Genomic DNA, 27264 nt, shown 5'->3' with positions numbered 1-27264 from the left:
GGCCCTGAGGAGGAATCTGTCCAGGTGCTGGTCCACCGGCTTTCCTGCCAGCACCTGAGTCCAGACTGCTGTCACCTCCAGGTCAAAGGATTAGGCCGAGGAAGCCAGGGAAGGAGGCTCCCTTTGCTGAGCACATACTGTCCCAGCCGCCCGACTGTAGCTCGACTTGAGCCTTCCCAAGGGGCAATATTCACTCCAGGTCTGTGTTTTACCAAGAGGAAACCAAGGCTCGAATGCATTATCTACCAACTTAGCCAAAGTTGCACAGAGAGCCAGAATCACACGGGTCTGTGCGTCTCCGATCTGTTTCCTGCCGGAGGAGATCACACACGGGTCCCAGCAGCAGAGGCGCTGACATGTAGCAAGCATGTGCTACGTGCCGGCCGCGTGTCAGGGCTGTGCGTGCGGACGGCGCCTCCCCAGACTCTCACAGAACCTGGTGAGGCAGGTTATCTCCACCTCACAGATGAACGGCTGTGGCTTACGGAGGGTAACGAGCTGCCCAGGGTGAAAGGCACGTCTCTCTCCAGGATTCTCTCCTGCCGCCGAACACCCTAGTGGTCACGGCAGCCATGACCCAGGGCAAGTCACGCACACATCAACATGTCATCAAGAGAAATCCTGTCAGCTTCTGCAGTTTCAAAATGGCAGAGGCAGTGCTCAGGCTACCAAGAGCCCCAAATCAACATGGAAATACATGTTTATGAGCTTCTAGAGGAGACTTTAAGCCATAATGAAAAAACAAATCAAAGGGCCAGGAACCAATTTCTGAAGGCATTTTGAAGTCTTTGGCTCAGTCTTCTTGCCACCAATAAAAGAGTCTGGGGTCAGTAATCCTCCTAGCTTTCCCCTGCACAACAGCCCAGCAGCCATGTGGTCTTCCCGTAACTTTCGCCAGTGACCAAAACATCGAAGAGACTTGCCAGCAGCTTCCACGGTAACCCCTGGCACAAGTATTTATACTAAACAGTATTTCTAGGTCACAGCTCCCACACCACATCCAAGGAGATGGCCCCTTGATGATGGGCATTTGTGCCTGCCCTTAAGAGGTCCATCATGTGCTTCCAGAACCTTCTTAGTCACTTACCAGCTTCATGGAGACAGAAAGGACAAGGGTGGCTGCCAAGAACCAATGAAATGGGGGGAGGAGGGACAGGGGGTGAGTGTTTAATGGGTACAGAGTTTCCGTTTTGCAAGATGAAAATTAAAGGTGTGGATAAGTGGTGGTGACGGTCGCAATGGTTACAATGGTAAATCTGACATCTATTTTACTACCAGAAAAAGAAAGTACTTCCTCTGTGCAGCCCCCCGGACCCTTGTTCCTTTTAATCTGCAGCAGAATGAAGCATGCCTTCATGATTCCTGCTCTATGTCTTCGCACTGACTTCATGCTGCCTTGTGTAGTGATCAGTCATTTCACCTGTGATGGGACCTTATGCTCCCAGGGGACAGGGACTCCTAAGTGTCTCGTTCATCTTAGGAGCCTGCCTAGTGCCCTGTGATGCCAACTCGGTGCTCCATAAAAGCGGATGCCCTCAATTTTCTTTCTTAAAAGACAGGAGGACTGGGGGCGCCTGGGTGGCTCAGTCGTTAAGCACCTGCCTTTGGCTCAGGTCATGATCTGGGGTCCTGGGATCGAGCCCCCCGTTGGGCTCCCTGCTCAGCGGGAAGCCTGCATCTCCCTCTCTCATCCCCGCTGCTTGAATTCCCTCTCACTGTTTCTCTCTGTCAAATAACTAAATAAAATCTTAAAAAAAAAAAAAAAAAAGGTGGGAGGACTGTATAAGCCAATCGACAAAGTTAGAGGTTTCCTTTCTGCCAGATGAAAGACAGACTGTGTATAGTTCTGAGTTTTGATCTGGTTTTCAACACTGTTAGTGACTCAAGTACAAGGCACAAGACTACATGCAGGAAGACCGTCAGGTCCTCATGGAGCACACGGTGTGGCCGGCCCTTCCCCAGGGAAGAGACCACCCTCTCCTATGTGCGTGCCCCAGTGCTCAGGCCTGGAGCAGCTGCCAGCTACAGGGAAGGCTGGACTTTGGGAGCGCCGAGTAAGCAGTCTGCGGAAAGAGGGACTTTAATGAGCCATCAATTATTCCCAGCTCTCTTGGCACCCCCCAATAGAAGAGGAGGGAGGAAAATGGTGAGAAAGGGGACTGAGATACAACGGGAAAAGTCCCCTGCTGGGCTTGCCTCATCAGCGTTTTCCTGGGACCTCAAGGGATACATCAGCTGTCATCCTGCCAGCAAAACTTAGGAAATATGTAGGCCATAAAATCAAAGAAAAAGCTTGCATCTAATTAGTATGTTAAAAAAAAAAAAAAAAAAAGGAAGCAACCCAAACTGAAAAACAAAATTAAAATCAAAGAGGACAGACTGATGAGTTGGTTTTCTTTATGAGCCTTTGTTTTCTCATGCTTTTTGATGGAAGGAAGGGTGGAGGAAGAAGGGGGAAGGAGTGAAGGCTTTTAAAGGGGAGGGCCTAAGCAGAGCCTAGCCATCCACCCCGCCGCCAGCCAGCCTGACCCCTTTTCAACACCAACAGGGCCCTGAGGGGCTCGCTGGCTGCACAGAGGCAGGCCATGGGGCTCGGCTCCCCCGGCACACCACCACATCCAGAAGGGCTTCCCCGAGGTGGGAGCGAGCCAGGGTGGGCACCTGCAGTGCACAGAGGGTCGATAACCCTTTGATGTCCTGTCCTACCCCTGGGTCTCCTGTCTCTCTGCCTGGAATGTGTCTTTACCCCTGGAACACTCTTTCCAGTCCTAGGAGGAGCCTCTCCCTCCCTGGGAGCCCACGGAATGGCCTGTCCCTCCAGAAATGCTCTTACCACTCCGTTAGCACGCCGTTCACAACTTCAACCAGCACTTAGCATGCTGTAATTAGTTCCGAGTATCTCTCCCCACCAGACTGTGAACGTCTCAAAAATACGGCTCATGCTCACTCTTCTTTGCCTCTCTAGTCCTGAACCCAGAGCCGGACACTCGGCAAATGCCAGCTGAGAAGCTGCTGGAGCATGTATTTCGCTTGAAATATGGCTGGTCACTTACACACCTGTGTCCTGCGGATTATAAACCCCATGAGAGCAGGCACCGTGCAGCACCCGAGGACGGTATCCAGCACGGTGCTTAGCCCTGAGGAAAGTCTCAGCAAACATCTGCTAAATTCAACTTGCACAAAGGTGGGGCTGAAGTTAACAATATGTAAGATACTCGTGGGTTCTCCCTCCGTGCCCAGCATGGCTCTGGGGGCTGAGGAGACACGGTGAACAAGCCAGACAACGTCCCTACGTTACAGATACATTTTCACGTATGAGACACACAAAACGAGTAAACAAAGACATAAATAAAAACAATTACAGATTGTAATAAAGGCTAGGAAGGAAATAAACTGGGTGCTATGATGGGAAGTAACAGATGGAGAGAGCCGCACGGATTCAAGATGGAGTCTAGAGGCGGATCTGGCGGATTTACTACTCTGTGGCTGCACAGGGCGTCGGAGGGAGAAAGAAGGGCTGGCCCGAGGCTCCGGCACAGCTGCGGGGAAAGAAAGCAACAGCGGACAGGACCAAGGGTGGCGGGAACGCACGCGGCATCTGTGCATCAGCAAACAAACCTCCACTCAGCGTCCAGTGTGTGCCCGACACCCCACGAGGCACTGGGGGGCTAGACGGCGCTCTGAGGGGGACAGAGCCCAGCTCACAACCACCGGAAACTCCGAATAACTTAAGATATACGTGTGAGGATTTCACAAAGGAATACATCCACCTACTCCGTGTCAGTACCCGTTAAAACACCTTTTCTTCCTCAGGAGATCACTGTTTTGATTGCAGGGATGGAGGTGCAGGGAGAAGCCGAAATGCGAAAGAGAAGAGCTGAGAGTGATAAAAAGTTCTAATTGAACAAGTGGGCGTTAGACGGAAATGCCATTTAGGAACCGGAGATGCAAATCACCACAGCTACACCCTGGGGAGGAGGCGGCATGACACGCCACGCAGTAATTCAGGTGAACGAGACACGGAGAGGGGAAGGAGCACCCGGGATGCCGCCGTGGAAGGCAGGGTGCTGGGCTCACTTTGTGAACGGTTTCCCTTTCTGCTTTCTCTGAGGGAGAAAACAAGATTCTAATACCTCAAATTCTCCATCTGCAAAATGGACACGATGGTGGTCCCGCTGGCACCTGCCCGGGGCGGCTGTGCTGAACACAGGGCTTCCTGCTCCCATGCCTTCACATACACCGTTCCGTTGTTCTGGGATGTCCTGGCCACAGCTGCTAAGACCCACTTCGATGCCACTTTCACAAGACTTGCCATAAGACTGTAGCCATGCCTCACTTACAGTAACGATGATGACAATTATCATCATCATATTTCATAATATTCATAACAGCTAACAATTACAGAGAACTTATTAAGGGCCGGTATTTCAATCTATCATCTTATTTAATTTTCTCACCCATACTATGAGATCACATAGCAAATGGGTATCTCGCTCCAGGTAACACAGTAAGTAACAGGGCCAGGATTCAGTTCCAGGAGGCGGATCCCAGAGACCACGGCTCTTAACTTCTCTCTACCTTATTATATGTACCATTTATCTTCACATTTCATCCCCCCGCCTGAAATGGGAGTTATAAGCCACTTACAGGCAAACCCTTAGAGTAAACCTAGCCTACTCCTTCACCTTGGGAATGGGCAGAATGGGAATGGGCCAGGGCGGGAAAATGAAAATCTGCTCATAGCGACCAGTCTGCCCTGGCTCTCTCTGACCTCTGGCAGGAGCTGTACCACGAAGTCCAATACGGGCCTCTAATGCCGTGTGTGTGAGTCTGTGCTAAGGGGGCCACGGGCATGGCCGCATCAGAGTCCAGCTCTGGTACCCTTGTGAGTGCGAGCCTGCTCACCACTGCAGGCCTCAGGAGCCACTCCAGCTGAGGAAGGTCCTAAAGATGTCATGGCATCTGAGGGACTCCCTGGGGTAACTGAGGGCAGAGGGGAGGCTCAAATGACCAAGCACTGTCTGGATGCCAGGCACTATCTACTGCTGGGCACTAGACTGGACGCTGTCATGCAGTGTCTCCTGAACCTTTGCAAAAGTTCTAGATCACACTCACACAAATGGGGGAAGGCAGGGTCAAGGCTGGACGGCAGATCTGCTCTTTCTGCCACACTACACTGCCTCAGATTCACTTCCTGCGGTCTTGCATGATTCTGGGGATTTCCTGTTACTTCTTTGGTTTTTTTCTCCCAAAGAAAGCCATTTCCTTCCACTACATGTAGTTTGCAACTGGATTTTTTGTTTCTTGTTTTGTCTTCTTCTTTCTTTTAAATTCTTAACAAATATTTCTAAGGCTTGCTGCCTCTCGTGTGTTACATGTTCTTTAAATGCTGGAACGGAAGGGTCAGAGGCATAGAATGAATACCTAGGCTAGTCTTGGGCATCCTAACAGAGACGATCCGGACCCAGAGTGCATGTGACAACACACTGAAGCCTGCAGTGCAGAGAATGCTGGGCACCAAATGCCGGGAGCCTCAGACACAAGCAGCACCAACTCACCCTTGATGATGTGTCTGACGATCTTGATGGAGCTCCCCCGCATGTTTAGGATCTGGTGAACCCTCTGGCGAATCTACGAGGAAGGGGAAGGGAGGGAAGGGAAAGGGAAAGCACTGTTTGTCCTGGCAGACACCAGCATCCATCCTGTAGGAAGTGTGCACCGCACCCCCACCCCTAATGGAGCGGGCCCACACAGAGCGCAGGGAGGCAAGGAGAGTGGATCCCCTTCTTTCTCGGAGTCTCCGCCCAGGCAGGGGCTCAGGAAGGAGGCAGGCGTGGACAGGCCCGTCGGGGGCAGCCCCTCCTACCTGGGGCACGTTGGCATTGCAGATCTCCGCCATGATGTAGCAGATGTGTTGAAGGACAAAGAGCCCTGCGTCCAAGCGCCGGAGGTAGAACTCGTCCTCCGTGTCGTTGTCTATGATCTCCCCGCGCCGGACCATGTCCTGCAAGCAAATGAGCATTGGGGACAAATGAGCTGGCCAGTGAGCCCAGAGTACACAAAAGAACGGCAACTACAACAACAATGACAACAGCACCAGGAGACCATTCCATTGTGGTCTCCTGCTCCGCCCATTATCTTCTAAAGTCTCCTCCTTACGTTTTCATTTTTAATGGACTAGAGGCCCAGGGAGTCAGATTAAAGCCCTTTTTCTCCCCCTATGCAGTCAAGGCCAAAATGATCTCATCCACATTTAAATCTGAAAAATAAGCTGACAGGGACACAAATCTCAGCTGTATCTGCTTCCAGCCATTCTTCACTCTTCGTTTCTGGCCCCCGTACATCACCTCTCTAGAAGACCTGTGGATCTCTTTCCCTTCCCAGTCAGGTGGAACTCGGGAGGAGCGGTCCCATGTCCACAAGTCTGTCTTGCTGCCCTGGTGAGGCTGAGGGTGACAGCACAGGCCGTACGAGCGCCCCTCTGGGCTCACACCGCATCAGCAGCAAAACGCCACCACCCCTTCCGTGACGTGTCACCAGCAGGCACTCCCCTAGACCGACACCCTGACAACCGCTGCAACTCCAGACCTATCTGTCTTGCTGTCCCCAGATGTATTCCTCTTCAGCAGATTCTTTTCTTAAACAGCTTTACTGAGATACAATCCACATACCACACAATTTGCCCATCTAAAGTGCACCGTGTACCGGTTTCTGGTGCGCTCAGAGCCGTGTGACCGGCACAACGGTAGGACCTGTCCACCACCACCCCTGAGCCCCCCAACTAGCAGATTATCACCACCTCTGCCACCAGAGCTCCTCTTCCCACCTCTGGGCCTTCACTGCCTTCCCTCCTCGGGATCCTAGGGTTATCTCTGAGGCCAGTGCTGCCTTTATGCTACCTCCACCGCTCGCCTTCCCTCATGACAAGGCTAACATTGCTCCTCTCCACACGCCTCTCCCGCACACGACCTGCTACCACACGCCATGCTCGCACGGATCCCCACCGTAACCCTCCTCCATTGTTAACGCCCGTCTCCAACTCCCTTCATTTCATAAGGGTGGACTATGAACTCTGGTAAGGCAGGGACTGAATTCTGTCTTCATGTCTCCACTCAGTAAACATCCACACAGTGAACGAAAGGGAAAAGACGTCTCTGTTTTGGGCTGTCGGCTCTCAGGAGTAAGAACTGGGAGACGGACTCGTTCCATGTGACTGGCAGACTGGCTTGAGAAGACAGGTGCTTGACACATGCTTTTGATGACAACAATCCATTTCTTAATTCTGTCAGTAGTTTTATGGCCATGGTTCCCTCTGACAGCTCAGGCTCTTGTCACTGATGGAAGCCCCTGGGACCCTGCTTTCCACTCTCCTCCCAAACTTGGGAGGACTTACCGCTTGGTCATCAATCTCCAAAGAGAACCCTTAGAGACTATTTAGACGCAGATAATGCTCTTCTTTATTTGCCCAAGGGGCCGGCCTGTAGCAACACAAGGCTACTTTTCATCTCGCTCCTAAAGGCCTCTGTCTGAGGCAAAGGAGGGCTGCACTGTCTGGCAAATCAGCACCGCTAATTCCTAGCTTCATTTAGTAGCAAATTCCTTGGTAATCTGGTAATGGTGTTAATGTTCACGAGGTAGTCATGGAGCACTGGACTGATGTCCGAGGAGTTTAAAAATAGAAGGGTCTCTTTACTTTCTCATTTACTCATAATCGTAACTTCCTGCTCCAGAACTCCTAAGTGTTCATCAGCTGGGGGCACAGGAAGCAAAATCACTCCAGACTTCCACTCATGCAAAAAGCATTTGCTGCTAATACTTTACATTTCTATAATGCTGTAGAGTTTAAAGTGTCATTATATATACGGTTCTGACTACCACATTTAAAGAGAGCAGGGAGGGGATTATTAATCCCATTGTACAAATCAGAATCAAAGGCACACAGAGGTTAAGTAAGTTGCCTGTAATTACATGATTACCAGTTACTAGAATATGGACCCCCTGGGGATGGGAATCCTGTCTGATTTACCACTGAGGTGGAGATGATTAACGTAACACCAAGTGCTCAGATCCCAGCCCAGGTAAGCACCCAGCAGCAAGGGCGCCATTCTAAGCATTGACTTAAGGCAGAAAAAGAATGAAAATGGAGGTAAGGGGATGCTCTGGTCTTTGTCATGGAGGGGCTGACTGTCTGGGGAGGCCACAGGGACCCAGGAAATGACCAGAGAGTAAGAGGATATTAAAGATAATGACAGGTGGTGGGTGCTGATCAGGGTTGGCTAAGACAGGAGGGCACCCGGGAAGAAGTGACTCCCGGGCAGCCTTTCCAGCTCCTGAGAGACAGCAGAATGAAGGCCTTAAGGATGAGGCCTTCCAGGGGTCTGAGACCTCGTGCAGCTCATTGCTCTCTGCTCACCAGCAACCGCACCCCCCGCCTCCCCTGCGGCCCTGCCTTGCACACAGAACAGACAGGCCTGCCTTCTGCTCTGTCTCTTCACCGTTGCTGGCGATGTTGGTACTAGTCCCACCCCGCAATCTCTATCATAATATAGTTAAAGTCTATAATGGGATATTGCTTTCAAAAATTTTCCTGAGAATTTTGAAAACTTTTCAGTTTTCCAACTTGTAAACTTTTCCAACTAGATACTAGGATTTTTCAGTCCGGAAAACCCCCAAGACTTTGATTTATCCATTTACGGCACCTCCCATGACCCGCCTTCCAGCAGTTATTCCGATGTGTGCCTCTCACATGTCGGCTCCTTGGAGGCAAGAGCTGTGTGTCACTCTTCTTTGTGCCCTAGAAAGCGCCTCGCATACCACTTTGAGCACAGCAGGCTCTTGGAAAGCATTTGTCAAACAGGACTGGGAAACGCAGCTATTAGTTCAGTGTTGCTTAAGGAGCTGTGTGTGCTAAGACTCCCGTGGACGGGGAGAGGGGGAAGCATCAGACGTGGTGAGGGACAGGACCATGGTGGGCCAGCTGATGGGGGCCTGAACCCTGGTGAGAGAACACTGAGACACAATGGGCTGCAGGCTGGGGCACCTGGGTGGCTCAGTGGGTTAAGCCTCTGCCTTCAGCTCAGGTCGTGGTCTTGGGGTCCTAAGACCGAGCCCCTCGTCAGGCTCTCTGCTCGGTGGGGAGCCTGCTTCCTCCTCTCTCTCTGCCTGCCTCTCTGACCACTGGTGATCTCTGTCTGTCAAATAAATAAATAAAATCTTTAAAAAAAAATTAAAAAAAAAAATGGGCTGCAGGCTGCCTGTGCAGGAAAACGTCACACAGGGGAACACGCAACTCCTGTGTGACAGACACGCCGGTTCACAGCCCTGAGAGGCAAGCAGAGTGCATGGCTGGGAGGCTGCAGTATCAGCCTCTGTGGGGAGCTGATCAGACAGAGGAGAGAAGAGGTGATGAAGCCCTTAGAGGTTTGGAAACATGGAAACCGGGAGAGGAACACGTTTCTTTCGTCCACCTGATAAAGATTTCCTGAACACCAAAAGGTGGGCCGGGTACTGGATGATATGCTGGGGGGCGGCAAAAATGAATTAAGAGTCCACATCGTCAAGGAGATTATAGCCTAATAACATCATCAAATTATTAATTTTTAAAAATGTAATAATGCCTATGATCAAGGGCCTCTCAAACGGTACCACATGCTGTGGGCACCCAGGACACACTTTGTCTGTCTGGAGGGGCCAAAAGACTTCATAGGAAATGTACATTTGAGGTGGACTCTGTAGGAGTCTGATAGGCTGAAAAGGACATTCTAAGAAGGAGAAACAGCATGGATCAAGGCATGGAAAAGTCAGCTTGGCTAGGGTGAGAGAGATCAACAGTGGAACATCAGTATCACTAAAAGAAAGGTTAGAAAGGAGGGAGTGTGGTTTTTTGCTTATCAAGACCCTGGCTGTGGGCAGATGATATTATTTTTGATTGATTGCTACAGATGAGGCACTATGGGAGGCAGTCTGAATACAGACCTCTGCCGCCACCACCCATCCACCTCAGAGGGCCAGCCAGTGTTTACGGAGGGCTCGTTGCGTGTCAGACTGAGTCTAAGTGCGTTTAAATTCCTTTGCTTCTCACAAATATTGGAGGAAACGGGACTCGGCAGAGCTGTCTCCCCAAGGCCAGTGGATGGCAGAACTGGGACTCAAAACCAAGGCTCAAACCCGAGTTTCACGCTGCCATGTTTGCGTGGGTGCAGGTTGCAGAGCTGTTTGCGAGAACAAAGATGCTTAGTAAGAGTGGTAGAGGTTCAAGAATGGAGCACAGCAAAATTAAGTTTCTTCCTTCCTGGTGCTTTTTCCTTTTCCATACTCTCCCCTACGATCTCATCTTCTTTTAACCAGACAGGCACATACTGTACCTTCCCGTTTCTCTAAATATTGTCATCCAGAAAGGACGGACCCAAGAGACCAATGCCAAACTCCATTTTTGTCTCTCTCCTTAGAACTTCAGGACTCTGACAACGTTCAAGTCAACGTTCTACTTTTAGATATATGGCCAGATGATTTGAAAGGGAAAATTTCAAATGTAGATCTGAGATGCGGCTTTAGCTCATCTCCAAGAAAGGCATCACCATCGCTGGGCTGAACATGCACAAAGATGAAACAGAGATTGGCTTCTAAGACGAAGTCTCTACCCTGACAGTTTCAGAAGCATCATAGAAACCAGCAAGCAGAGAAGGTGACTGCTGTCAGGATAGCACCTTATCTAGCCTGGTACGACTCTGTGGCAGGGAATATTTACTGCTGACTGGATTCAGAAAAGTTGAGTGGAAATGTGTACTCAGTGTTTAAAGGGAAATAAAAGAAGCAGGATGGTTATGTATCATTCTGATAGCAAATAAGAAAGTTTGGGGGAGGGGCGCCTGGGTGGCTCAATGAGTTAAAGCCTCTGTGTTTGCTCAGGTCATGATCCCGGGGTCCTGGGATGGAGCCCTGGCTTGGGCTCTCTGCTCAGCAGGGAGCGTGCTTCCCCCAACCCCCGGCCCCCGCCTACTTGTGATCTCTGTCAAATAAATAAATAAAAAATCTTAAAAAAAAAAAAAAAAAAGAAAGTTTGGGGACAGTTCTTGTTAGAATATCTTCTCAAGTTTTGGTCTTAAGAAGGAGGATCATATATAACCTTTATTATAAATGGATTAATGAATTTCTGGCTCCTTTCTGGATTCTAAGATACCAGATTAAAAAAACTGATGTGGAGATAAGGAAGTGGACCTAACCCTGGAAAGACTTCTCGGGGTGTCTGAGACTCCAAGATAGCTGCTGGTACAACCCAACTCATGATCATCTGGCTAGGATTCAGTCTCTGAAGTAATATAAAAGTAACATCAACATTCTAGCATCACCACAAGCTTCTCCCTACTGTCTTATTTTCCTCACAGAAGGCTCTGGAAGAACTGAAGGAGTCCGATTTAGAAAACTCTGATGGTTACATACTAGTAGCACATAAGTAGACTTGCCTCACTAGCAGTAGGGAGCAAATGACTTCTGCCCCACTGACCAGTGAGACATCCTTCAAAGTGACTGACAAGGAAAAGAGTGAGGCTGTCTGGCCCACGCAGAGATTAAACCTGCAGCTCCCCAGCCTCAGCACGCGGGCACCAAACCTAGTAACATGAGTATAACAGACCCAAACATGAGTATAATAGGCCCATTCTAAAAAGATACCTAACCTCCCTTGCCTTCTTTCCCTCTTAAGAGACCCTCTGACATTACAAGAAGCATTTAGACACTGGGTTTTCTGAATGATAATGTATTAATTCTACAAACAGGTTCCTCTGCCAAGATTGGACAGAGTACTAAACAAACTAACGCTCGCTAACTTACTAGTGTCCTTAGAGAGGTCATCTAACTTTTCATGGCCTTGGCTTCTTTGCTTGGAAACGAGAAGCCTGTCCTGGATCAGGGAAGGAAAACAGGTTTCACTTGGAGCGTCCACTCTCACACACCTCAGTGACTGTCAAGTGCTCAATGTGGAAAAGGGCTGGGGGACTAACGGGAGCTTGTGCAGGAGGAGCCCTGAGACCAGTTAAGCTGTATCTGTGCTGACTGCAGGGTGGGGAGTGGCAGGAAGCGCCAACTGTCTTCCCTGATCTCGTGCTCTAGACGGTTCCTTTCAGCTTTGATAAACCAGGGCAAATCTAGGACTGAGTCACCTCCATCACCAGACAGGATGGATTTCTGCCTGTATCTGGGTGTCTGTATGGACGGACTGAAGCTGTTGACTGGTGGTGCTCCCATTCAGAAGAGCTATTGTGACAAAGGCCTCAGGTAGGAGACAGGGAGCGTCACCCTGACATGACATAGTGGTCAGCACTGACAACGAGCTCATTCTCTCACAGTAAATTAGACTTCCTCATCCCAAAGAGATGAGCCCTGGATCTGCTGCTACATTGGACAGGCCATTTTTAAACAATTTAGACATGAAAATCGAGTGTTCTTCAAATGGCAATACGATTAACAGAGATTAAAGAGAAATTCCAAAAATCCAGTAACTTCCTCAAGTATCGTAAACATACCTTACTTTAAAAAATTTCAGAGTGAAAATGTGTGTGTACACTAAACTATATCTAAAATGAGACAGGTGAGTTAAGATGTAAAGGAAGTCTTCCACAAATTCATTCAACTCTCACCGCTGTGGCGAGTGAAGGTGACGGTCCTCTTTGTGAAGCAATGACAACTTGACATCCACAGAAGCGCTTTCTACTTTTGAGAGCAGAGTATCTTCATTAACCTCACTTGCTGTATATGCCCTGTGTTGGGTATGCACATTTCAAATATCATTTCCAGATTTCACAGATGGAAAAACCGAGACAGATGTCAAATGATTGTCACTGAGTTTCGGTTAAAGACTCTGGTGGAACATGATTTCCTTGTCCAAGACCTTTTTCTATTTGTCCTTTCACTCTGGCAAGAGATGGGATGTAGCACGTGGATAATGACAACACCAACCTTTCTCGAGTCCTCACTGTGTGCCAGGTGCTGGGCTCAGCACTTCCATGGAAGTTCCATGGAACTCCTCACGAGGAGTTGGGAACTTTGTGTCCGCCTTTCAGAGGGGAAAGGAAGGCTTACAGAGGTGAAATGTCTCATAAGGCCGCAAAGCTCATGGTCGAGTAGGAGTTGGAGACAGGATAAAACATGTACAGTTTGGCTCCAAGCCTGTGATACCTTTCACAGTCCAAAGAAGGAAAAACTTTGTTTTATAGACCTTTTCCAGTATTAGCATATGAACAAAGAGCATTTTTTTTTTTTCTTGATGCCCTATCTAGGGTCTCATGCAAACCAGCTATATTAAATGTGTGGTCCTCTTGTGTCTTCCTGGGCCTGTCTTTTCCTTGTAAATTAAAAAAATAAAAAAAAAATAAATAGAAATTAAAAAAAAAAAAGGCAAAGGGGGCCTGGGTGGCTGGTTAAGTGTCTGCCTTCGGCTCAGGTCATGATCATAGGGGCCTGGGATTGAGCCCTGCATCAGGCTCCCTCCTCAGAGGGGAGTCTGCTTCTCCCTCTCCCTCTGCCGCTCCCCCTGCTTGTGCTCTCTCTTTGCAAGCATGCTCTCTCTCAGATAAATAAATAAATCTTTAAAAAAAAAAAAAAAGGTGCACGTGTGTGTGTGTGTGTGAATCTACAACTAGGCTAGCAAATTCCACATGCAATTTGGAAGAGCTGAAAAAAACGGAAGACACTCAGAAAGGTTTTGTGTTGCTCATTCCACGAGAGAAGGCTAGAATAAAAACTTAGATGGTAATTCAGTGAATGGCGCATTAAGTAGAACAGATTGCAATTCGCAGCAGCATAAGCCTGTTTGGGGACTGCTAAATTCAGCAGATTCATCTCCAAAGATACGCAAGGAGGTGGTACGTGTGGTGTCAAGGTGCCATTTCTGCAGGGTTGTGTGTTGTTTTCCCCGCCCCAGCCATGTCCTCACTTTAAATGTTAATCTGTTGTCAGGAGCACTACCGAATCACCACCTTTCCACCAGCCTCTATCTCTCTCAGCAGGAAAGTCACAAGCCTCCAAATGAGCCTGTGGATGCCATTTCTAATCTGCCCCTGACAGGCGGCGAGCTGCCCCTCGCTGATGGAAGGAGACAGTCATAAAAGAAGCTGCTATGTAGCCAATAAGAATTCCTCTTGCCTTAATAAGAGGGGACGTGACTCAGAGCCCCGATGGGTCACAGTTATGGTCTGTAGTTATGGCTAAGAACGCCCCACCATTTACAAAAGGTCCATCTCTTTTTTCTTCAAAAGCAAGGGAAGAATTTAAGCCACGGGAGAGACAGGTAAGTGGAGCTGTGTGTGTTGGGGTGTGGGGGTGGGGTGTGCACAAACACCAGCAAATAAAACCTTCTTCTAAGAGCTTCTAAAATAGGGCAGACTATTAGAGAAGGATCCTAGAGACGGCCAGTCATTTTTAGTTGGGGAAACCGAGGCTGAAGAAATAATAAAAGGGATTTTGGGGGGAGGGGAGAATGCGTAACTAACTGGCAGAAACTCTGATAAGGGTCCAAGAACCTCAGGCCAGACCCTTGCCCATGGAGGAGAACTGACTATGTGCTAGGCCAACCCTAGCACACATGCATGTGACTCGTTGCTATAAACAATCTCATTAATCTTTAAAATGGTAAAGTCACTGTGAAAACTAAAACACGGAAAGGGCAAGTCATCTCCCCCAAAACAGAGGTCGTGTGTGGCTGAGCTGAGATTCAACCTTGGGCTGTATGACCTCAGGATTCACGCTTCCTTCCAGCTACCATGTCTCCATGACGCGTGTGTCTTCCATTTCTACATTTCTAAATTTACTGAACACACAAAACAAAACAAAAAATACCCACGACTGCTCATCTGAATCTTGACAACATATAAGCCAGGCTTGAGAGAACCAGAGCTTCTGCGACAGCAGATACAAGAACACAAGGCCAGAAAATAACAATCCTGTTGGGGGTGCCGAGGAAGGAAGATCAGGACAGGCTTGTGGAGCCTCCGCTTTAGAGGGAGAGAGAGACAAGTATACAGGCCAAAAACAGTTACAATAATAGCTACCACTTATGGCATACTTGTTTGTGCCAGAAACTGTTCTAAGTGATTTCTGTATATTGATCTATTTCATCTTCCCTGCAACCCTTCAAGATAGGTATTACCATTCTACCCCTCTTCCTGACGAGGAAACTGAAGCAGAGGCAAGATTTGGGTCTACGGCTTGCAGGCTGCTGCACGTAGGGAGCCCAGAGCACAGGGGTGGGGGGAGCGGCATGGGGGCTGGGATGTTCTCTGCGGGCACTAGCCCAGCAACACTAAGCAGCATGCTTGGCACATGGTACACGCTCAACATGCATCTATTGACAGACTTTTCTGCCAAAGCTCTTGAGGATACAGAGGAATTAGCCAGCTGCAGGAGAGGGCTGTGGGAAACATGGTACGGAGAGGTACTCTGGGCAGAGGAGAAAGGTTAGGAAGGCACAGGTGGTACAGAGCTGTTTTTGCATGTCACAAGGGGAGGAGTGGTGAGGGATGCAGCCATGGGGTGGGGAGGCAGGGGCAGGCAGGGGCCCCGGTGGGAGAGGCCTAGCGAGGCCTGGAAAGAATTTAGAGCATATCCCGCAGGTAACACAGAGCCAGTGTGTACTGGGTTTGGGTAGGTGAGTGGCACAGCTGCATTTTCAGTTTCAAAAAATCTCTGGTTACTGTGTAAGAAATGGATCTGAGAGGAAACCGGTTAGCGAGGAGGCTGCTGCACTCCTACAAGAAGAAAAGATGCTGGCTGCCCAAGTGTACACGGTGGTAGTGAGGACAGGGAAGACAAAGAGGATGCACAGAGATCAGAGGTAAAACTTACCAGACGGACCCAGCAGGCAGAAAGGAGGAAACAGATGCAGCACAGGTTTCTGACCTGGTGAAACTGGTGACTGGCCCCGGTGCGGTGAAGGAGGGGAGGGGATGATACACGTTAGGGCCACAGACCAGGCTTTGGACTGGCTGAGCCACAAAAGCCTCTGAGTGATGGCCTGTGGGAGGGGCTATGAGAGTCAGTAGACACTCGGGAGTCCCCAGCGCACAGCCCGAGAGCCTATGAACCCCACTGGAACAGGAGGGCAGGGAGGATGACAAAAGCCAAACAGAGCATGCAGGGCCACACTGCAAGGTAAGTGGCAGCGGCACAGGATCAGAACTGAGCTCCTCTGACTTCCCCTGTACTGGCAGAAAGGATGACAGACTGGGAAGGGGGCAGGCAGGGGGGTTACGGAGGGTGAACGTGCATATGGCTCTAAAAGAGAGGAAAAAGCACCAGGACACACCCTCCCCCACCATCACTGGCTTCTACTGGCTATCAGCTGTGTCCTGGCAAATTCTTGAACAGAGAAAGTCTGGGAACGACGGGCTTAAAGAACAGGACGAGAGGAACTCTCAGCAGGATTCTCTTTTTAAAGCGCATCCCAGAAGCCTGCCGAAGCCTGCCGCCCAGTTAGCAGAAGAGTCAATGGCAGTCTCCTACTTCTCCTGTCTACATCCTTCCCCAGTGCTCTAGGATCACGTTCCCCACGAATCCACTCCTGAGCTCCCCTCGCTCTGTACAGATCTTTAAATGAGTTTCAAATGCTAAGAAAATAGTCCAAGTCTGTTCCAGACATCAAGTCCTGTGGATACTGTTTCATTACAAGGAGTCCATCTTTCTCTTTCCAGGATAAAGCCTAGAATGATTTAACTGTGGCAAAATTAGCATGCAATTTGTAAGTCATTATAGTGCAAAGTATGTGGTGAGAACACTTTATTGAATAAACCTGCTGAGTATAATTTTCCCAGGAACTAAAAAAGGGAAACCTCTCTCCAAGGCTCTCCTCCCTCTTAAAATTCCTGCCAGTACCTATATAATTATGTCTCACTCTGACAGTCAGAAGCCAGGCATCTCTGTACATTTAACCAAGAGAAGCCAGAAGGAACCAACGAGAAGTCAGGCCATCTTCCCAATAACAGGGACCTTGCTGTTTCTGGGCTTGGTGTTGGTTTGGGAGTCAGGTGAAATCAGCTGAGACAAGCATCCTGAATATTTACAGATCACGGAGAACTGAGGCTCACTAGAAGAGTCCAAGAATTACATGCCCTTTAAAAGTTCAGGTCAAATCTTGTTAACCAGGAGCCCCGAGGGCATGTCCAGATACACTGTGGCCCTGAAATGGGCAGTCACGGAAGACATATGAATGCAGTGGGCCACAGCCCCAGACGTGGAAGTCTCTGCCAGTCACAGATTATTGCAATAATGTGATTTCAAGTGAATGTGTGTACAGTTACCAGCTTGTCCTGTAGACTCTTCTAAACAGGCGTGTTTCACCTTACTGAACGCCGCCACAGGTAGGCCACAGAACCTACACAGAGGTCCTGAGATACTTTTGATGATGAGGCTAATCATAGAGCAAACCAAAAAAGAGGGTTAAAAATGAGAGTTAAGGAACAATGTAGGAAAAAACCCTCAGACCTTCAATTTTCCTTAATACTCAGGGGGCAAATACTAATTTCATCTCTAAGTGATGGTCCTTCATTTAGTGCATGTCAATCACTACGTAAGTCCTGAGAAAATGATGAACAAGAGAGATTACAGCCCCCGAGACAGAGAATAAACAAATACTGAGAGGTGATGAAGGGCCCTGGAGATTGGGGTGATGCTACTTTATGCACGGTGATGACTGAAAACTCTCTGACGGGGTGACATTTAGGCTGAGACCTGAAGGTGGAGGGAAGCTCTAGCAAGGGAAGAGCCAGGACAACGGGGAGAAGCAAATGCAAAGGTGCTAAGGCAGGAAGGAGTGCCCAGGTGTGGGAGAGGACACTAAAGAAACGGGGGGCACCCAGATCATGAGAAATATTGCAGTCCTAGGGGAGTTAGGAAGTGTGTGTGTGTGTGTGTGTGTGTGTGTGTGTGTGTGCAGGGGTGATGGGGTGCAGACAGTCCTTAAAGAGATAACGAAAGGTTCTCTGGCCACCGGCTATGTGCCAAGCCCTGTGAAAGAGTTTTCAGGTGTTAGGTCACCAAATCCCACCTTCTGAATGCCCCAAAGTACACAGGTTGGGACATACACCTTAGAAAGAAAACACTACTGAGCAAGAAAATAAGGCTGAGAAGTTAAGCTACTTGTCCGAAGTCAGAAAGCAGAAAGAAGCTGGGCTCTAGAGCCCACATTCTCCCCTCTCACCCTCTTCTCCTGGGGTTTAACTTCCCACTCACCACCCCCAAACTTGGCTCCCCTACCCCTCCTTTGCTCCTGCTCCTCTTCAGTTGGAAATGCCTGATGCATCTCTATCTTTTAACATGCAGCTCGCACCCTGCATCATAGGCGAAACAGCTGAGGGTCCCGCCGGGCACAGTCCACAGCTCCCGGCTCCCTGGGCATCTCTAGGCCTCATCAGCACCACTGCTCCTGGGGCCCCTTCTTCCACGGGCACTTCCAACTCTCACCCCCTGCCAGTGGCTGGCCCGGTGCCTCGCAGAGAGCAGGCGCCTGAGAAATATTTGCCAAATGACTAGATTCTGTCCAGTGACTCTTGGTCAATTGCAAACCACGGCCATTCGCACCGTGCCCGTGGACGTCTGAAGTGTACAGGGAAGATGGGGATTCTGAGACACTAAAGCTGTCAGTACCTGACCTGCCTTATCTGGGGGCAGTCCCCGACCCTGCTATCTAAGTTTTTTGTTGTTGTTGCAGACTTGGTGGAGTGCGGAAGTCTGGGAGATATTTATTCATTACTGATCTGACCGTCAATGTCATCAAAACGCATGAGAAATAAGCATTCAATTCGAGTCAACAAATATTTGCTGAGCTCCCAAGGGGTGTAGGACATCTGAGTTTAACAGAGATGGGTGGGGAGAGGCAACAAATTGCTGATGACTTAAGAGAGAAGAATGCATGAAGGAGAGGTGAAAAAGAGGTCGTTCTGTTCCGAGTCACTCTACACCTGCCAGGCGGCTGCACCTGCCAGGACGGAGCCCGAGTGCTGGCAGAGAGCGCGGCTCGCTAATGCATCCCTCGCCCTGCCACCCCGCCCTGTCTCTCTGAGCAACACTGGGGCTGCTGAGCACTAATGGCCTTGGAATGTTTGCCAGTGCCCAGCAAAACGGCCTTGGCACCAAGGAGACAGATGTTTGTCAGGGAACGGCAGGGGCCCCGGTGCCTGTGGTACACAGACGCTCTGTGAAGGCCAGGGGAGAGTGGCTGTGGCGATTACTCTCCGTCAGTGCTAATCAATTTCACACCCTCTTCAGCGCTGATAATAGATAATCTTGTGGGAAGCGGGCCAAGTTTCCTACCGGCTACATGCAAGCTGCTCCCTCACGCCCCACAGCTTACTCGGCTGCCTTCAGGAAAGCCATCTACTCCAGCTTCCCCTCAAACGAAGTATATGATGGGGCCAACACTCTGGTCTGTTAGGGGGACTCCTTCCCGGACAGATGGCAAGGAGGGTGCCCTCAGGAGAAGGGCCGCCTGGCTCGCTTTAAAAGCTGCACAAGAACGACCGAAGGATGCTACTTGCACCAAGCAGCAGCGGCTCTCAGAAATGTAGCGACGTGCCTTCCGTACTTTATGCTTCCTCTTTATAATAACCCCCAAAGGTGAGTGTTATTTCCACTTTACAAATGACACAACCAAAATTTAGAGCGGTCAACTCATTTGTCCAAGGTCTCAGAGCTAGGACGTGGCAGAGTTGGAATCCAAACCCAGGGTTCTGTGACTCCCCACTCACCCAACACTTTCTCAGAGGCTGCCGCTCCTCTGTATGAAGGGCCGCATGGTCACCGATCACCCCCTCCCGGTGCTCTTATTCCACCCCACTGCTAGAAGCCGGCACAGTGACCCAAGGATGTGCGCTTGAACCTGAGGGGCAACACTGAGTTGGAAAGGATCTGAGAGGTGTTTGCTGATACCACATTATAGCTAAGAAGCTGGCTACACGAAGCATGGTGACAAGCCAGGGCCACACAGTGATGGAGAGGGGGTGCCTGCCTAAAATTCTAGGTCCCTCAACTCCCAGGTCCTCCTTCTACCCCTGAAAATCTCCTCTTGCAGATAACACAGGTCTTCAGTCAGAGCTGGAGTTCAAATTGTCTTGTGGCTGTTTCCCCACAAAAGTCTAGGGAAATTTCTTCTAGTTATCATTCAGACGAAGAGAAAGAAGACATTACTCTGCCACTTAAACAGTCACTAAGTGTCCACCATGCACAAGTTACTGTAAGGGAAGAAAGGATGGAGAAGAAAACCCCAGTCAAAGGACAAGGGGGTGGGAGGGCAGAACAAGAACTGCGCGAGCAACATGCTGGCGTCTGCAGTCCAGCCTCAGGATTCGGAGCCTCTGCCTTTATCTTGTAGGAGTATCACCGCATAAACGAGGAATGTCCCAGTCAGTCAATTCAATCAATCAACAAACATCTGAGGACTTACTAGGGGGAGGGAGATCCCGTGCACGACACCCACAGCGACCTGTCCCCTGGCATTCATAAAGGAAGGTATAGCTCATGAAGCGGGGGCGGTGGTTACGAAGGGGTGAAGAGAAACAGTGCACAGACAAGAGGGTCGCTGTCTCCCCATAAGCTCGGGGCTCTCACCCTGGCCCGAGGCCTAGCTTGGGGGCAAATGCCAGCGCAGTCTCCTGTGCGCTGGGCTCTGCCCCGCAGCTGCACTGCTCCACCACAGATGGGAGCTGGGGCCCAACTGGCTCTCCCACCAGTGCGGCTCAAAAGCCTCCAGTGTATCTTTAAGGCAAGAAGAACAAAAGAGAATGGAGCGATAGAGCAAATCAAGATCACAAAGAAAATGAAGTCTATTAGAGACTTTGAAAAAAAGCAAGGCAAGGATCCTTTGGTAATATGACCGAAGACTGAGGAATGTCTTGTGGGGAGGAGAACACAGACCGGACATTAAAGAGCACAAATGCCTGCCCCAGATGAAGGTGACAGATGAGAAAGGTAGAGGCCAGAGATGGCAGAGAACAAAATGGAAGCAGGTGGAAAGTATAGAAGCCAGGGTAGCAGCATAGCGAGCACAACCCCTCAAGAAACAAACCTGACAGGCTTCATTTCCCTCAGCAGCCATGAGGGGAAGAAATTAGGGTCAGTCCTCTGGAACCTGGTACACAGGCTTTGCTGCAATACCTCTGAAGCCCCTTTCTCCAGGTCTCCAGTTTTTCTTCTGTCAATGAGTGACCTCGACCTTTCCTTCCAGTTCTTACCCCATGATCACCCTTCCCTCGGATGCTTCCCCTATGACTACAGAAGCCAGCGGGGTGTGAACCAAGACGGACTCTGCCAGCTCTGCCAGCGTGGAACCAAGTCACTGCACTGCACTTTGGCCAGATGTTTTAAGAGCAGCTCATGTCAAGGGTACTTGTGCTATCACCCAGACCCCCGGCTGGACAGGGATCATTCTGACACATCCTCCCTCTTAAAGGACATGCACTCCTATTAGAAGATCTAACCACTGGCAGACTGTCACCTGCTCTGCTCTAACAGGTTAGGCGGCACATGAGGGTAGGTGGTACCTCTGCCCTTGCCTGTCCTATGGGGACAGAGAAGGTACAAAGGGACCCAAATGAAATGCAAGTCGACAGTCGGCAAAAGACAGGCAAGGATACGTACATGTTTCTCCCCTTCAATCTTCTTGTCCGCCACCTGCATTGCATCCAGATACTTAAAATGCAACTCCATCAGTCTGTCAACCTGAAAGAGAGATATTTCAGACATGAGTGAGAAGGAAAAAGAATACCAAGGCAAGAGAACAGTGGGGCTCCCATTCATCTCACTGTCACTCCGTATAATAGGAGACCCACTCTCCCACTTCTGACATCGAGGATGAGCTCTGCTTAGGAACACAGCAGGAATGGATTGAAGAGCCAGGGCAGAACAAGCCAACACCTGGGATGGGTGCAGTCTGAACACAGGCCCATTCCTCAAAGGGTACTGCATTCTGGCCCTTCAAGGGCTCCCGAGAATTCGAGTTGTTAAAAACAAACAGATAAATAAAAATTCAAGTCCCTTCTTGCGAAGAGAAGGAGCCTGAAGTTACATACTTGGTATTCACTTAGAACTTTACAGAAATTTCTTTCTTCCAACTGAAACCTTTCATGTTCAGATTCTACCCCAGAGCTGATCTTTTTTTAAAAAGGTCTGAGTAAAATCTCTTTAGTTGCTTTCGAGTTAGAAGAGAGTACACGAAGAAAACTCTTTCAGCAACTTAAAAAAAGGCCCTGACTTCTGCTCAGCAATAACTTAAAAATCAGTTTTCAACTTAGCAAAAGTCATGCTTCAAACATGGCCCGAGGAACACTTGGTGGGTTTGAGAAAGTTTCACTTTTCCCTAAGACTTCCAAAAGACTGAACAAACACCGTGAAACCAGCTTAGGGTTCTAAACTACCTCTTTACTAGGCTGGCACCACCACGGCTCTTGGCAACCCTGGTATTTACTCAAGAGCTTATAGTGCTTAACACCAGAAGGTGCTTCAACATGCCCTCAGAGTCCAGGAGGACTGTACCCAAATCTTCTCTGGATAACAGTGATGACCCCAAGATCTTACATATTTCAGTTGATGGAGCATATTCGTGTCCATTATTTCCTTACACCTTAAAAAAAACCCTGAGAACATAGGCAGGAAAGATAGTGACCCTAATTTGAGAGACAAAGAAACTGAAGCACAGACGTTAAATGTCACCAGGGTGACATGTCTGCTAAGGTGTTCTGTGCCTAACCTCATGGTGGCCTCTTCCCCATGCTACGCGGCTAGCGAGGCTGGAGGAGACGGTCAGGCGCAAGCTCAGAGAGACAGCCATAAAGCTCCCTTGGAAGGAGGACAAACTTTCAGCCTTTCCTTGGACACAGAAAGGAATTATGGTAAGTTATAAAAGGGGTTTGGGTCTTTGATTTTACTCATCTAGAATGATCTAACTCGTAACTAGCGGCATGCCCGTAGTAGATGGTGATTGTGGGCAAGCAATGTAATGCCTTCAAGCCTATTTCCTAACCTGCAAATGTGGACGAAAGCCACACAGAGGGTAGACCCCACGGTACCGGGAGAATACATGAAACAATGAAAGGGGCCTGCTAAGCCCCCCAATCATTAAATATATGCTGACTCTTGCTACTATTGAAACTCTTATGGTTTGGCACGCTAAATCACAATGTAAAAGATGCACCTAATCTCATTTATGTGATCATTCTCTTATCCCACAGGACGTGGAGGACAGGCTCTCCCTTCTCTATGTCCATAACAGAACCTTCCATTACTGCCACCTAGGAAGGCCACATTTAGTCTTCCTTTCCTTGACTGTTCAAGATGGGAATTAACATGTCCATTTCAAAGACAGGGAAAACAAGGCTCACAGTTGTACATATGTTGAAAATAGCAAAACCAGGTTCAAATCCAGACATCTGAATCTAAAGCCTATGGTTCTTGATGACTTTGCCATGCTGTGCAGCCCCCAATCCAAATCCTAATACAACCCCACTCTCACTGGGTCTAAAAATCACCCTGAGGTACTAGCTGCTGCCACCCCAAGGTGCTACTACTTCCAGAAGGATGGATCTGGAGAGGAGAGGCAGAATCACAGAAAAACCTGAGACCCAAAGCCATTCTGGAGAAAATACTTTAGGGCAGGAGCGCTCAGCCCAGGACCCCCCAGATGGTATCAGGTCATGAGCTCTTCCAGCACCCCCCGGCCCTGGGCCCAGCCTTACCGTGCAGCAGGCACACCCACCTTCTCACTGTCATTTTCAGTGAATTTATTCAGAAGCCGGGTTCGCTGCTGCCCTCTCAGGTTCCGCAGGAGGGAAGCCAGGATCGAACAGACATGCTCTGGGTTGGGAAGGAGAAAAGGGAACATGCTGTGATCAGAGCGGTAATTATTACCTCTCTTCAAGCCTGAACTGGTTCTATTGGAGGAGGAATAAGTAGGCCTTCCCTGACTGCTGCTATTGATTAATAAGACAAGAACTTAAATTGTGTCATTGGAAACCTGAACTGATCTTGACACGTTGCACAAGAAACATATTCAAAAGGGATGATATCCTCAAGGACAACTTGAACGAGTGAATCAAAACTCAGAACTTCTAGTCCACCTGGAATTAATTGATTTTTATTGTCCACAACAGAACCTTAAACTAATCTCCCATTTACAGAAATAACCTGTGAACACAGTATGAATGTCTGCTATGAGATGAGTATATAATGAACAAACAAGACATGTTCTATCAAATCCTCAAATTCCCTCATATCTTCCCCAGGTAAATATCCTGGAATTCAGTAAGAGACGTGATAGGGCACCAGGGTTATCACTGCCATTCTGGTGCAGCTAAAACTCCTCCAAGTTTGAAAGCAGTTGGCCAGTAAGTACTTCAAAATGGTAATGATGCTTTTTGAGTTCATATAACCCACAGGCTTCTATTATGAGCTACTATTTTTCTACCGTGGGAAGAAGAGGGTAATTGAAGGGTATATTATAGGCTTTAGCTGTGAAGAGATTCTTTTCTTTAAAAAGAATTTTTAAAAATCAAGAATAATGACCTTGAAAAGGAGGCGGCAGAAGTCTAGTCGTGGAGAAATGACAGAGGGAAGTTTATTTTGAGATAATGCCCAGGGCATAGGCAACAAATACTCTATCTGAAAAGTGACTGAAGAACATCTTCACATGTCAAACTCCCCTTGAGTTCTCAAAAAGTCACCTATTAATTAAAGCCCCCGGTAGGCATTCACCACAGAATAGATACGACTGTTTGCCCCTCATTTACGTAGGAAGCATTCCCTGCCTCTCCACATTCCCAGTCTCGTACTGCCGGAGGTCGTCCAGCATCCTGTCTTCTATCCACGGTCACCTCTCTGGGAAGACCCACACTAGTCCCACTGCTCTAAAAACCACCTACACGCTGACAGCAGCCAAAATTGGGTTTACCAGCCAGTCCTATTCTCTGAAAGCAGACTCATGTGCTCACCTTTCTCCCTGCTCTCTCCATGTGGTTGACAACAGGTCCTTTAAATTGAACACATCCCAAATCCAGCTCCTGTTCTGCCTCCTCAAACCTGTTCCCCACAGTCTTCCCCACCTGGTTAATGGCAACCAAGTTCTCCAGTTCCTCAGGCTGAAAACAGTGGAGATGTCCCTTATCCTCTCCTTCTTCACAGGTCTCACAGGAAATCTTGTCAGCTTTACCTTCAAATTATACCCAGAATCCCACCTCTTCTTCCTGCTGCCCCCGTGATGGCTACTCAGGTCCACAACACTGTCCTCTCTTGCTTGGAATATTTTTTTTTTAAGATTTTATTTATTTGACAGACAGAGATCACCAGTAGGCAGAGAGGCAGGCAGAGAGAGAGGAGGGGACGCCAGTTAGGTGGCAGAGGGTAGATCATGAAAAAAAGTTGCAAGAATCCACCCATGAATTTCAAGATGGGGAGAGACAAAACAAAATGTGAGTTTAGACCAAACCTTAGCGCTAGAGTCCTTTTAGAGATGAAGATCAGGAAAATGTTTCTCTTTCCTGATGAATTTTTTATGCTTATCAGGGTTCCCTCTTTGCCTTGGCTACTGGGAAGCTCAAAGATGAGTTTCAGCTCACCCACAGGAAGCAATTTCTTTTACTGCCTTATTAGGGATTCCCACCATGATCCACCAATTGATTTTAAAATAAAAGTAAGGGGGTACCTGGGTCACTCAGTTGATTAAGCACCTCCCTTTGGCTTATGTCATAACCCCATTGTGCTGGATCTAGCCCCATGTTTGGTTCCCTGCTTGGCTTCTCCCTCTGCACCTCCCCGCTGCTTGCATCCTTTCCCATTCTCTCAAAGAAATAAATAACATCTTTAAAAAATTAAATAAAATAGAAGTAATGGATACACATGGTAAAAATGAGACCATTCACAAAAGGTATAAAACACATTCAACAAGTATTGATTGAACACCTAATATTTGTCTTTTCCCGTACTCCTGTCATCATCCTTTTCTTCTCTCCCAAGGGGAAAATACCTATAAGGTATCTTGTGTATATTCTTAGAGGAGAGGAAAAAAAAAATATATACATACATAATAGTAATATAAATACACATAAGATGTAAAAATACACATATATATGTGTATATATTATATATATACGTATATATATACACATCTATCTATCTATCTATCTATATATATATCTTTCCATATCAGTACACAATTCGTTTTTTTCTAATGGCTATCTAGGATTCCACTGACCTTATTTATCGTAATTTAACTAGTGTCCTGCTCAATCATGAGTATTTTAGGTGGTTTCCAGTTTTCGGTTGTTTGTTTTGTTTTTGCTGTTAGAAACAATGCTGCACCAAACATCGATGTACACATATTCTGGCATGTGTACTTTTTTTCTGGCATTAATACACCTTTGTATGTGTATTTTTTTTAAAGATTTTATTTATTTATCTGACACAGAGAGAAAGAAAGAGAGATCACAAGTAGGCAGAGAGGCGGGGAAGCAGGCTCCCCGCTGAGCAGACAGCCCGATGCGGGGCTCGACCCCAGGACCCTGGGATCATGACCTGAGCTGAAGGCAGAGGCTTTAACACTGACCCACCCACGTGCCCCACTGCATGTGTATACTTATGGCAAATTCCTAGCAGTGGAACTGGGTGAGTCAAAAAGCATTCATACAGAATATACTGAAAGACGCTGACAAGTTATTTGTCAAAAAAGTTGTACCAATTTCATGTCCATTCTCAGTGTCTCACACACACACACACACATGCACGCACACACAGAATGGAAGCAAAATTTTATATATGTATATACAATAGATATATATATAGATATATATGTATATGCAATACAATACATATATATATGTATTTATACTCTTACATATAAAGAGTATCCGTTTTCCCATATCCTCACTCAGATTGGTTCCTATCCAACTTAAAAATTATGACAACTTAGTGGGTGAAAAGTGGGATCTTCTTCTGATTAGCATGTTTTTGTTCTTGTTATGAACAAGGTTAAGCAGCTTTTCTGATGTTTACTAACCGCTTGTATTGCTTTCTGGGTGAGCTGCCTGGCCTTATTGCCAATTTGATTTCTATGAGCTCTATGTAAATTAAGACTATTATCCTTTTGTCATATACACTGCAAATATTTTCTCCAGCTGGACATTTGTGTTTTGACAAATTCTTATTCAAAGCTAAGGTTTAGTATCACCATATTGTTTTGCTACAAGTAGCTTCAAGTACCTAGCTGAAAGTAACTGTCACCAATTGTGTATCTGT

The 27264-nt window shown here is 48.1% G+C and overlaps 1 protein-coding gene across 1 annotated transcript in view; it reads right to left on the bottom strand.

The window, feature by feature from the left end:
* The window catches only part of CTNNBL1 (catenin beta like 1), a 161586-nt gene that overhangs the window by 4686 nt on the left and 129636 nt on the right, over positions 1-27264 (bottom strand). The window contains exons 12-15 of the mRNA XM_047745001.1: positions 23735-23832; positions 21622-21702; positions 5867-6004; positions 5559-5631 (exon numbers count right to left, since the gene is read on the bottom strand). Coding sequence (XP_047600957.1) covers positions 5559-5631; positions 5867-6004; positions 21622-21702; positions 23735-23832 — 390 coding nt within the window. The remainder of the gene's footprint in view (positions 1-5558; positions 5632-5866; positions 6005-21621; positions 21703-23734; positions 23833-27264) is intronic.

The sequence above is a fragment of the Lutra lutra genome, chromosome 9 (genome assembly GCF_902655055.1).
Source record: "Lutra lutra chromosome 9, mLutLut1.2, whole genome shotgun sequence".
NCBI classification, from domain to species: domain Eukaryota; kingdom Metazoa; phylum Chordata; class Mammalia; order Carnivora; family Mustelidae; genus Lutra; species Lutra lutra.
The sequence above is the reverse complement of the archived record's forward strand: the minus strand, read 5'-3'. Positions and strand labels throughout refer to the sequence as shown.